Raw genomic sequence first — 13,706 nt, forward strand, 5'->3', positions numbered from 1 at the left:
ATTGAAGTGGTTAATGTTATCTTTGTGTCCTCTAACATACTTTTATGTTCACTCTCTTCCCACGAGGCTGTTTTTGGAGGCACATAATTTATCACGAACTTTCTGCTCTTCTTATCTCTGTCTTCCACTTCGATCATAATCATCTCTACTGTATTCTTTCCATATGTGACACACCTCACGTTTATATCCTTCTTAGTCAGGAACATAACTCCACCCCCTTGTTTTGTCTCTCTGTTTCTAATCCAATAATTATATGCATCATGTCCTACACTGTTGGGTGGTAGTGGACCTTTTAATTTTGTTTCTACAATTCCCATTATGTCCGGTTCTTTTTCTTTCAGATAATCATTCAGTTCATTCAGTCCTGTTATTAAATCATTTATATTTGTGTAAGACACTTTTAGTTTTCTGTCACTTCCATTGTATTCTCTTGTTTCCCTTTTGTTTTTCTCTAATATGTCGTATTTCCTTATTTTCATATTCTCTACTTTCCAATAGAATTTCTCTTTTTCTGACTGTGTTCTGTTCTCGTTTTTTCCTTAGTTTCATGTCTTTTCTTTTTTTCCTCTCTTTCCTCTTTATTCATTTCTCTTTTTATCCATACCTTTTTTTATTGTTCACTTGTTGCTAGTTTCCCTGTTTTTGCTAAGATATGCTCTGCCTTCATTTGTGACCTAAATTTAATCTTAATTGGTCTGGACTTATCTGTACTACACTTCTCAAGTCTATCCATCTCTTCAATTTGTTTCATGATTTCAGGTTCATCTTCCTGAACTAATTCTAGTAAACTGCTTACTTTTTTTTTTCCTCATTCATTCTTGTGGTTCTATTTAGGTTATATTTCTCTTCCATTCCTAATATAATTATACATTTCTTTTTATCTGCTAAGTCCCTTACTATATTCTCCTTCTGTCTCATCACTTTAATAACTGAGTCTTCAGTTTGTTCTTTCATTTGCTGTTTAATTATGTCAGTAAATGCAACTCTACTGTTTTCTTGGATCTTTTTCCAACCCTGTGCTTCCTTTGCTATGGCCTCTTTATTGTCTTTATTATTCCTCTTTAATTCCTCATTCTCCTCTTTTACTTCTTTTAACTGCCTTTTTAAATCTTCTATTTCTTTAGTTAAGTTTTTGTTCACCTCAAGTTCTTCCAGTTTTTCAACTCTTTGCGCAATCTTTGCTACGTTACCGAACCTCTTCTCCCAATGTTCGGTCATTTGTTCAAGTTTTTCTTCTAGTCTTGCCAATCGGGGGAGGTTGGTATCCTCCCCCCCCCCTCATTAAATCCCTGGAAATTATTTTCTTCACCTTCCATTGTGCTGCTCTTATCTATATTTCTAATCTTAATGCTTTTACTGATATTTTCGATTTCCCCAGTGTCGTCAGCTGATCTTTTGTTTACATTTTTTCTGCTGTCAAGGGGAGCCCGTTCGTCTCCCTCCTCATTTTCTTCCATTTCCCTTAGTAATCCCTCCCCTTCTCCCCTTTCATTACCTTTTTACTACACCACAAGATTCCCCCTTCCCTACAAATACAATAAAGGTACTTCCTGGTAGTTGAGATCCACAAATAATGCATTTTTTTTTCCAGAGTTCCAATCCACGCTGTGAATCCGACAAAAGTGTGTGTATTTACCTAGTTGTATTTTATGGGAAGGGGAGCTATGCTCGTGGTGTCCCGTCTTCATATCTCATTTTATCTAAACTATTTTTAAATTCATGTATTGTTTTTGCACACACCACTTTCTCATCTAACTTGTTCCAACTGTCTATTACTCTGTGAGGAAAGCTGTTCTTTTTCACATCTCTTCTATAGCTGTCTTTTTTTATTTTCTTTCCGTGTCCTCTTGTATTTCTATCATCCCATTTTATCAGATTTTCTCTCTATCAGTAATTTCTATGCCTTTCATGATTCTGTAAATAGCTATCAAATCTCCTCTCTCTCTTCTTTGCTCTAGTGTCTGTAGATCAAGTTTTGCTAGTCTCTCTTCATATGATAGTTTTGAGTGTTGGTGCCAATTTTGTAATTGCTCTTTGTATTCTTTCAAGTTTTTTTGTACATTTTTTTGTACTTGGTGACCATATCGTTGCTGCATATTCCAATCTTGGTCTTATCAGGGTGATTAGAATTTTCTTCACCATTTCTTCATTCAGGTATGTAAATGCAACTTTGATTGTTCTTATTAAATTATAAGTTTCTCCAAAAATCTTATTTATATGTTTCTCAGGTGACATATTATTCATAACAATGACTCCCAGGTACTTCTCATTTTCTACTTTTTTTATTCCTTCTTCTCCCAATTTATATGATCCTGTTATTGTTTTTGCTTTTTCCAAATTCCATTATACTACACTTTTTTGTATTGAACTCCATCTCCCACTTCCTACTCCATTCCTGTACTTTATTTAGATCACTCTGTAGTGATTCACAATCTTCTTCCGTGTTCACTTTTTTCAGTAGTTTTGCATCATCTGCAAAGAAGCTCATATAGCTTTCAATTCCTTCATCCATATCATTAATATATATAGCAAACATTATTGGGGCCAGAACTGTTCCTTGCGGAACACCGCTTATTACTTCATCCCATTTTGAATGTTTGTCTCTTATCACTACTCTCATTTTTCTTTCTTGCAAAAAGTCTTCCATCCATTTAAGCAGTTTGCCCTGTATTCCTCCTTCAGTTTCTAATTTCTTAAGCAACTTCTTATGTGGTACTTTGTCAAAAGCTTTTTTTAGGTCTAGAAATGCACAATCAGCCCATCCATCTCTTTCTTGTATTATATCTATTAGCCTTGAATAGAAACATATTAAATTGGTGACGCATGATCGTCCTTGTCTGAATCCAAATTGCCTTGGATTTAGCACGTTTTTTTTTCTAAATATTTTACCCATCTACTTTTGACAATTCTTTCACAAATTTTTGCTATTGTACTTGTTAGAGAGACTGGTCTATAGTTGGTAGGGTCTTCTTTATTTCCCCCTTTATATATAGGTACTATATTTGCTTTTTTCCAATCATCTGGAACTTTTCCTTCTTTCAAGGAACTGTTTATTATGCTATGTATTTTGTCTGCCAGTTCATTCCTGCATTCTTTCAGTATCCAGTTTGCTATTTCATCTGGTCCATGCGATTTTCTGACATCAAGATTACTCAAGTGTTTCAATATTTCATTCTTTGTTACTTCTATTTCTTTCATGTGAGGGACTTTCTCTTTCCATTCGATCTCTTCAGGTTGTATGTTCTCCCTTGTAAACACTGATTTAAAATGTTTGTTCATAATTTCCGCCATTTCAATTTACCTCTGTGTATTCAACTCCTCCTTGTCTTAATTTCTCCAAGTCTTGTTTGTTTTTCAGTTTGTTGTTTACAAATCTGTAAAATAGTTTTGGTTGATCTTTACACTTTTCTATGACATCTTTTTCATATTTTCTCTTTTCCTCTCTGCACGTTTGTACATATTCATTTCTATAACAAGTATATATTTTCCATTTTTCAGGCCTTCTGTCTTTTTTCCATCTGGTCCAAGCTTTGTCTCTTTTGTCTTTTAACTCCCTACAACTTTTGTTGTACCAGCATTTTACATATTCTTTTTCTTGTTTTTGTCTTGGGACATACTTTTCCACTCCTTTTTTGTATTCTCTGTTTCCCTTTTGTTTTTCTCTAGTATGTCGTATTTCCTTATTTTCATATTCACTACTCTCCAATAGAATTTCTCTTTTTCTGACTGTTCTGTTCTCGTTTTTTTCCTTAGCTTCATGTCTTTTCTTTTTTTCCTCCTCTCTTTCCTCTTTATTCATTTCCCTATTTATCCATACATTTTTATATTGTTCACTTGTTGCTAGTTTCCCTGTTTTGGATAAGATACTCTCTGCCGTCGTTTGTGACCTGAATTTAATCTTAATTGGTCTGGTCTTATCTGTACTATACTTTCCGAGCCTGAACTTCTCTTCGATTTGTTTCATTATTTCTGGTTCATCTTCCTGGACTAACTGTAGTAAACTGCTTACTTTTTCATTTTCCTCTTTGATTCTTATGGTTTTATCTGGGTTATGTTTCTCTTCCATTCCTAATATAATTATACATTTCTTTTTATCTGCCAAGTCTCTTACAATATTCTCCTTCTGTCTCATCACTTTGATAACTGGTGTCTTCAGTTTGTTCTTTCATTTGCTGTTTAATTATATCAGTAAATGCAACTTTACTATTTTCCTGTATCTTCCTCCACCCCTGTGCCTCTTTTGCTATTGTTTCTTTATTGTCTTTATTGTTCCTTTTTAATTCTTCATTCTCCTCTTTTACTTCTCTTAACTGTCTTTTTAGTTCTTCTATTTCATCAGTTAGTTTTTGTTCGCCTTCTCTAGTTCTTCCTATTTTTCAACCCTCTCTGCAATTTTTTACATTTTACCTAACCTAATCTCCCAATGTTCAGTCATTTGTTCAAGTTTTTCCTCCAGTTTTGCCAGCCGGGGGAGGTTGGTATCCGCCGCCCCCTCATTAAATCCTTGGAAATTATTATCCTCACCTTCCATTGAACTGCTCTTATCTATGTTTCTAATCTTTACATTTTTGTTAGTCCCATCATCGAAATCCAAATCATCGGTTCGGCGTTTGTTTACAAGCCATCTGGCCTCTTGGACCAAGTCCTCCCCTTCCTCATTTCCTTCCATTTCCCTCAGTAATCCCTCCCCTTCTCCTTTTTCCTCACTTTCCCACTACACCACGAGCAATTTCCCCCCCACCCTGTAAATACAATAGGTACTTCCTTTGCTTTGGGATCCACGAAAATTTCACTTTTTCTTCAGAACGTCCTCTACGCCGTCCGTTCGATGAAGTGTGTGTGTGTGTGTAAAGCATCTGCCAAGCCAGGACAATGTAAGGGTGTCATGGTAACTACTAAGGGTGTCACCAAGAGGCAGGCCGACCTGGTTAAGGTATTCCCCCTCTGATTGCCTTCAACGTGCATCTCTGAGCCTGTAGTAGCCTACAGCCTAAGGTATTTATTTGTATATAGTTTTATGTCATGAATTCCCTCTATTTGTATGTAATTAGGCTATCAGTTACTTAAATACACTTCAAGGTGTCTTAACTTCCCTTTCTGGTTCAAATAGTTAATAAAATTTATTTTGTTTAAGATATATTTATAGTATGATTTTTGCCTGCCAGAGTTAAGTTTGTTCTGTCAAATGAGCATTAAAATTTTGTGTGCTTATCTTTCATCACTTAATAATGATGGGGGGTGCCTAGGGTTATATGTTGATTTCTGGCAAAAAAAAGAAAAAAATAAATAAATAAATAAAAGTGTTTTTTGTTTTATGAGCTTCAAAAATAAGGGCTGATGTTCCCCCACTCCCTGGTTGGTGTTCCCCTACAGTACAAGAACACCAACAGAGGTCCCAAAAATTTTGAAGTGCAAAATATGACACTTATTATCTGAGTTACGATTTATGAGTATACCATAGGTGGGCCATGTTATGTAGTTTGTTTTGGCCAGTGTGCACTTTCTCAGGTACAACATGGAATTTTTATGCAGAGTTTTCTACTAATAAGTCAGTGTTCCCCCACCTCACCCTAATTTCAAAACAAAGCATGAAATAATAATGCCCAAATTACAAGGGAGTAAGTATGGGGCACCAAGAGCAGCAATCTCTGCCTTGCAAGATACACATATGGGTAAATTTTTAAAGCACACGCCTACACGAAATAGCAATAGAAAATTTAATATTAATTTTGTAAATTATAATACATCACCATTTTATATATTTTTCTTGGCAGAAATCAATAACAGAAAAAGTTTCTAAAAGTGACTGCTTGAAAAGCCATCTTTGTTTTGGCAGATGCTGAGGTTGAAAAAATTAAAGTATGATAAATTCATCTATTCTAACCATTTAGTAATGCGGTACCTATAATTCTAGAGGTCATCAGGGTTGTCGTTGTTGTCTTTAACCTCCGAATCTATCAAAACAAATATGACGTCTTAAGGAGTCACTATGACTTCATTAGTTTGTCTATCGCATTTAGCAACATATTCTGCTTTTGATTTTCACCAAGAAATGTATTATAATTTAGAAAATATTTAATGACAATTTTTTACAAGTGCACACCTATGTGATATAGCGGGAAATTCAAAATGTCTTCCTGTTCTAGAAATTTAGATGCAGTTCTTTATAAATGACCTATTTGATGATATACAGTCCAGTGGGAAGTTATTTACTGATGACGTAAAAATTTACAGGAGAGCGAACAGCCATGATGATAAAACAGTTCTTCAAGAAGACCTTTGCCACTTGCAGGAGTGAGAAATGGCTCCTAACATTTAATATGGAGAAATGTAAAGTGATGCATGTCGGGAAAAATAATGCTAACTATAATTATTACATAGATGGGTTCCCGCTGCAGTCAACAACAGAAGAAAAAGACTTGGGGGTATACGTGACACCTGACACATCACCTACTGTACACATATCCAAGGCTGCTGCCAAGGCTAACTCTATGTTAGGAAGGACCAAGAGAACATTTACTTGTATGGATAAAGAAACATTCCTAGCCCTATACACAACATTGGTAAGACCCCTGGTCTCCGTATAAGAAAAAAGACATTAACATTTTGGAAAAAGTCCAAAGAAGAGCCACAAAACTTGTTCCCCAACTAAGAGAAATGCCCTACATTGAAAGACTGGATGCCTTGGGACTAACCACCCTACAGGCAAGAAGAATACGCGGGGACGTGACTGAAAATTTACAATATGCTCAATGGAGACGAGGATATTGACTGCAGTCAATTCCTCCAAATTAAACTGAGAAAAAGGTATGAGACCAGAGGGCACCAGTGGAAACTAAAGAAAACAAGGTTCAGAACAACCAAGAGAAGTAACTTTTTTGACGCCAGAGTAGTAAACAAATGGAACAGTGTACCGGAAAATGTAGTTAATAGTTCAAGTATCAACATGTTCAAGAATAGATATGACCGGTATACTGTAGAAATTCAGAGAAGAGGCTATTCACAAGAGCGCTAGCTCCCCTGCCTCTTTGACATCGCTACGGTAAGCATCACTACGGTAAGCATCACCAATTTAAATGTAAATTTAGATAGTGGCAATTTAGTTTTCACTCGGAGTGGAAATTTAAAGGGAAAAAGCAATATATGAAGTTTTTATTGTGATATGAGTTTTTCAGCTTTTTATTTTGTAAATTATAATGTATCATCGTAATATGCAATTTTCATGGCGGAAATAAAAAACAAAAAAGTTGCTAAAACAGATTTCGTAAGTAACAAAGTCGTGCCAGACGAATGGTACGCCATATTTGTTATAATAGATGCCGACATCGAAGAAATGAAGGGATGATAAATTTGTCTAACCTAACCTGTGTTTAATAAATCGGTATCTGCAATTTATACGTCATCCAGATCTTCCTCGTTGTCGTCGTCATGAGAGACATTAGCGGGCTGTTCAATCACTCTCTCAGATTGTGGGGTATATAGGGTTCTTGCAGCTTGAAGGAATGCATGGCTTTCAGCTCCATAGCATTCCTTCAAGAATATGTACCTCGCAAGGTACTGCCAGAAGTACTGAGGCCGTACACCTTGTAACTGACATTCCAACTAGACTGGGCAGACGACAAACACTTGACAGAGAAGATGGCGTCCCGATCCAATGCTAGCGACTTCGTTCGTTAGTATATTTGCTTGTAGCAAGGTATTTTTTTTTTTTTGCCAAAAAAATCACATATTATGTTCATGTATTCTAATTTACAAAATTAATATTTAGGTACCCCGGAATCCGCGCGCGGCGCCACTGTCGATCATGTGTTGTTTTCATGGCCAAATGTTGCGGCCCACTATTTTTTGTTTAGTTCAATTTGAATGCTTTCCGCGCTTTGCGCATGCGCAAGATATTCAAATTACCTTGTTGTTTTGCAAGTGTAAGGCTAATTCTTGACATAGAAACAATTTTTCAGCGACTTAAACGAAAATTTGGTTTTCAAACTCGGCAACATAGTTTTCCGAGTAAAAATATTAAGGTAAGGAATGTCTAAACATAATTTTAAGTTACATAAACAAGTTTTTCAACCTATTTTCTCCCAGAATTGAGAAGCTTAAGAAAATTGACTTTTGCGTGTTTGAGCTAAAAGCCCCGGAATTTAGCTATATCACCCATGAATCTGATGCGTCCAGTTCGTGTTTGTTGTTGTTTACACATCATCATGCCATGTCCATGAGAAGTGTCAAGACTAGTTACTAGTCTTGAAACACACACTACTACTTGACTACTTTCTACTACTAGTCTAGTCTAGTAGTAGTAGAAGACTTCTACTACTACTTCTACTTCTACCATGAATCTGATGCGTCCAGTTCGCGTTCGATTTTGTTTACTATTACCATTGACGACCAAAAACACCCAATGACGGTTTTTGCTCAAATGCATAATTTATATATAAAAAATAGCATATGGTTGCATTATTTGACCTATTTTCTTTAAAATGTGTGATTTCCATGTAGAATGATCGAAGAGAAGTTACGTTTTTATCCTCTACAAAATTATCAACCGGCAACCAACGTCATTGTTTGGGTTTCGTCGGCGTTGGTTGCCGGCTGATAATTTTTCAGAGGATAAAAACGTAACTTCTCTTCGATCATTTTACGTGGAAATTATCCATTTTAAAGAAAATAGGTCAAATAATGCAACCATGTGCTATTTTTTATATATAAATTATGCATTTGAGCAAAAACCGTCATTGTGTGGTTTTGGTCGGCGTCGGTCGACTTCGGTCGGCGTTTAGCGACAGCTTCATGGTTGCCATGAAAAGGCAAATATGGTATGATGGAGATGTCTCACATTGTTTTTGACATGCTCATGTGATTTGTTGATCCATAAAACCCAAGTATTCCGAATTTTAATAAAATTGGACCAGTGGTTTAGAGTTAATGTGTATTTCTTTACCGAAATCCTTACAAATTACCACCCTTAATTCTAACACTTTGTTATGGTAAAGTCGAGCCAAAAATGCGGGCTAAGAAAATAATTCAAAAAATCGTATCTCCCTTATTTTTCAAGCTATTTCAAAAATTTAAAAAGCATTTTGTTTCTAATAAAGTTGTCTTTCATATGCAACAATAATATAAAGGTTAATTTTTTTTTTAAAATTTTGTGGGGGTACCTATATATTTAATTTTCTATTGCTATAATATTGCATCAGGTGCAAAAGTTAACAAATATCTTCAATTCCTTCAACCTCCGCTTTTATCAAGACAAAGATGGCATTTCAAGCAGCCGATGGGCCGAGCTGACCAGCAAGCGTTCTAATTATTATACGAGAGGTTTGTAACTTTGTTACTCACTTGAACTAGACTCTTCAAAGTCACGTCGTATTTGACGATATCTTGTTTTACAACACTAATGTAAACTTGGTCGTCCTGAGGCATTGTGCGTCGTTTCAAGAAACTGACGTAGGACAACAGATAAAGTTATCGGACAAGCTTACACTGTCTAGAACGAATGTTGCTTGGAAATCAGTGTTGGCTCACAGCTGCCTGTTGTGTATTTTGTGTTCTGACGTTGCAAAGCTGTTTTTATGCTGCATGAGGTGGCGATGAAAATAACTGATAAGTGAGTAATATTATATTTGTAACAAGATAAACTTCTTAATGAATATAGTTCTTGTGACAGTTTATATTTTCGTACATATGACAGGCAGCATTCATATGAATCAAACAAAATTATGATTTCATACCTTATTTCATATATACTTACGACGCCCTCATCGTATCAACATCATTCCAATTATTTTCATCATTTGGAGCGTGTCTACATAATTTACAGTTTAAAAATTGGCATACTCAAAAATTTCATATGTAAAATGTAGTTTATTTTTATGGTATAACCTGAATTTAGTTCATACAAATAGAGAAAATTATTTAAACTATACGACAGTTTACTTTAAAAATCGATATACTTTATATGATTTTATTATAAGGTTATAATATAATGTAAATGGTGACTACAAATCATAATCTGAAAAATTTAAATCTCATTAATTTTTGTGATATTTTCCAGTAGCCATTGATGGTATAAAAATCCAATGTCTATTATTTAGATTTAGTGCATAATAACAATTTCGTTTGAAGACCAGCAGTGAAAAGTGAATGTGGAATAAAGTAAAATTGACTGATAGCAGTGATACTTGAAAGCTGAAAAGTATGAGTGCCCCAAAGTTATCTTTCTCATTCGCTAAGAAGATTGAAAAGAAGTCTCTTCAACCATCTGCAATCAGAAATGATCTACCTGAAGCTCCCAAAAATATCGCCGAAGTTATAGAATCCATAGATGAAAACGTCATACGAACGTAAGTACAGTCTAATAGTTATACTTTAAAGAGAGCTAAAGTTACGTTACTAAGAGTGCTTTGGTAGGGATTGGAGGGTTCTGGGGGGCAAAGCCCCCACTTAGGTTAGGTTGAGGTTTGGTTAGGGTAGGTTGAGGTTAGGTTTGGTTACGTTAGGTTAGTTGTACACAAAATCGCAACTCTCGGTCCTCTTGAAGCTTCATGAATTTATTTCCTAATTTAGGGTTAGCAACTCTTGAGCGGATAGGGTGAGAAATTTTCAATTTTGCGAATCGTTGGTAACACTGCTCAACAATAACATGGCTATGCTCGCGGCAGCCACTGCCACTGCCGCCATCATAGGTGTGATTTATGTATTTTCATATGTTTTTTGTGTTCTTGTTGATTTTATACCTGTTTTGCAATGCACATTACTCAATTTAATGCATTGGGGAGGAGATGTAGGCATAAGTTTAAATATTCATTACTTGAAAACTACGCATTTGCGACGGAAATGATGTACACCATCAATCAATACACAACATATCTCACCAGAAACACATAAGCCACATCAGAAAATCGTTGGTTGGGTGAAACTATAAATTGACCTGTTTTTATCCTCTGCAAAATAACCAACCACAGCTACAAATACCGTCCAGCCCGCCATCTATAATCACTGGTAGTATGGATCAAAATACATTCTATTAACTTTCTTACTATTATGTTATTGGTGTAATAGATTGCATATAGTTGAATTGTTTGCACTATTTTCTTTAAAATGTGTGATTTTCATGTAATTTGATCAAAGAAAAATTACATTTTTAGCCTCTGCAAAATTATTAGCTAGGTCAACATGAAAATGGAATTCCTGATATTTGAGCTGAAGTAGTTCTCATGGGATGCAAAAAGTCGCTATAAGTATAATGCAATTTGAATTATCCATCTAGCTGTCCTTGTTCTCGAGATATTGCATTTTGAATGGAATTAAATCTGGCCTATTTTGTCCCCGGAAATGGGGCCGAAACGTGCGGTCTGACGAATCGCCGATCGAACGTAAACAATGACGGTTTTTACTGACAGGCACAATTTTATATGAAAAATTTAGCATATGGTTGCATTATTTGACCTATTTTCTTTAAGATGTGTGATTTCCATGTAACTTGATCATAGAATTACGTTTATATCCTCTTCAAAATTATCCACCACAGCTACGAATACCGTCAAATTACATGAAAATCACACATTATAAAGAAAATAGTTTGAATAATTCAACTATATGCAAGCTATTACACTTATAACACAATAGTAACTAACTTAATAGTGTAGTTTGATCCATACCACTAGTGATCATAGATAGCGGGCATGACGAATCGTAGCTGTGGTCCGTAATATTACGGAGGATAAAAACGTACTTCTCTTTGATCAAATTACATGAAAATCACACATTTTAAAGAAAATAGTTCAAATAATTCAACTATAAGTCTATTACGCTAATAACATAATAGTAAGAAACTTAATAGAGTGAAGTTTGATCCATACCACCAGTGATGGCGGGTTGATGTTGTTATCCGATAATCCGACCCGATAGAAAAAAAACTAATTAAAACCTCCGATTTCTCAGCTCTACCGTAACACGCTGCCTTTATTTTGGTATTAGAATAATCCGCGATACTAGTAGTTTTTCTTTCTTATGGTCAGTTGCCACAACCGTAAATATGTTAGCTCATCTTTTACGTTGAAACATATACCAATTTTCGATTTACTGCTGAATGCAGGCCGCCATGTTTATCTTATGTTTTTATTGACCGACATGTAACTGATGATGTGAATGTTTGAAATTTACTACGATCGTAGTAAATACACTCACACAGCATTTTTATTAATTAAATTTCCTGCGGTATATAAATTTGGCCGTTAGAATGGCGTGCGCATAAAATGATGCGCTATTGTGCTCGTCATCGACGGTGGCGCCTCTGGTGGTGTTTGACCTACCTAAAATTATCAACCACAGCTACAAATTTACCAATTAAGGATGGTTTTTGCTCAAATGCATAATTTTATGTAGAAAATTAGCATATGGTTGCATTATTTGAACTATTTTCTTTAAAATGTGTGATTTTCATGTAGTAGAGCATGTGTCAGGATTAGAAATGGAGGGAGTGAGTGGTTTGAGGTAAAGGTGGGACTTTGTCAGGGATGTGTTATGTCACCCTGGCTGTTCAACTTATACATGGATGGGGTGGTGCGAGAGGTAAATGCAAGGGTGGTGGGTCAGGGATTGGAGATGTTTAACCACTTCAGTACGGGACTTAAATCTCGCGGGCAGCAGCCAATGCCAGCCGTATGACGTGTCGTAATAATATTCGCATCATAAAATATAGTCACCGCTTATATCGATCGTTCTCTCTTTCACCCGCGAATTTTGAAAACCACAGAGAATGGGATTCAGGGCGCATTTGGGAGAATGTAAAAACACAGGGGCGACTACAATAAATATAATCAAGACGTCGATATGGCAGCGTCGCGAATCCACTTGCTCCTCATGACGCCTACGTGTGCGGCACCGTATGGAAGGGGTTAAAGAAAATGGAGAAAAGTGGGAGGTGAGCCAGTTGTTGTTTGCAGATGACACTGCACTTGTAGCAGGATCAAAGGAGGGATTGAGGAAGTTGATGACAGAGTTTGGGAGAGTGTGTGAAAGAAGAAAGCTGAAGATAAATGTGGGTAAAAGTAAGGTGATGAGATGTACAAGGGGTAAAAGTGGCAGGAGATTGGAAGTGAGCATTAATGGAGAGTGACTGGAGGAAGTGGATAGTTTTCGATACTTGGGAGTGAATGTGGCAGGAAAGGGTGGAGTGGAGGTGGAGGTAGAATGTAGATTGAGAGAAGCGAGTAAATGCCTTGGTGGATTAAAAAGTGTAATGAGAAATAGACATTTGGGAATGGATACTAAGAGGAGATTGTATGAAGGAATGATTGTGCCAACAGCACTGTATGGGGCAGAAACATGGAACATAAGAGAGGAAGAGAGAAGGAGTTTGAATGTGTTTGAGATGAGGTGTCTGAGAAGTATGATAGGGGTTACTAGGCTAGATAGAGTGAGAAATGAGGAGGTGAGGAGAAGAACAGGAGTGGTAAGGGAGTTGGGAGATAGGGTGGATGAAAGAGTATTGGGAAGGTTTGGACACATGGAAAGAATGAGTGAAGAAAGACTAGTAAAAGGGGTATGGAAGGCAGATGTGGAGGGAGTGAACATGAGGGGGCAACCTAGGATGAGATGGATGGATGGGGTGAAAGGGGCTTTGGGAAAGAGGGGAATGTCTGTTGAGGAAGGATGAGAGAGGACAGAAGATGGGTAAATGGAGAATGGTTGTATATGGATGA

General features: G+C 36.2%; 2 protein-coding genes across 2 annotated transcripts in view; one reads left to right on the forward strand and one right to left on the reverse strand.

Moving 5' to 3' along the window:
• The window catches only part of LOC143023161 (vesicle transport protein SEC20-like), a 30,930-nt gene extending 21,356 nt beyond the window's left edge, over window positions 1-9,574 (reverse strand). Inside the window, exon 1 of the mRNA XM_076181679.1 lies at window positions 9,340-9,574. Coding sequence (XP_076037794.1) covers window positions 9,340-9,423 — 84 coding nt within the window. The 5' untranslated portion in view covers window positions 9,424-9,574. The remainder of the gene's footprint in view (window positions 1-9,339) is intronic.
• A 419-nt stretch (window positions 9,575-9,993) lies between these two features.
• Window positions 9,994-13,706, forward strand: part of LOC143023150 (uncharacterized) — a 48,652-nt gene continuing 44,939 nt past the window's right edge. Inside the window, exon 1 of the mRNA XM_076181663.1 lies at window positions 9,994-10,343. Coding sequence (XP_076037778.1) covers window positions 10,198-10,343 — 146 coding nt within the window. The 5' untranslated portion in view covers window positions 9,994-10,197. The remainder of the gene's footprint in view (window positions 10,344-13,706) is intronic.

The sequence above is a fragment of the Oratosquilla oratoria genome, unplaced genomic scaffold, assembly GCF_046742065.1.
Source record: "Oratosquilla oratoria isolate Oo_2021 unplaced genomic scaffold, ASM4674206v1 SCAFFOLD45, whole genome shotgun sequence".
In the NCBI taxonomy this organism is placed as follows: Eukaryota; Metazoa; Arthropoda; class Malacostraca; order Stomatopoda; family Squillidae; genus Oratosquilla; species Oratosquilla oratoria.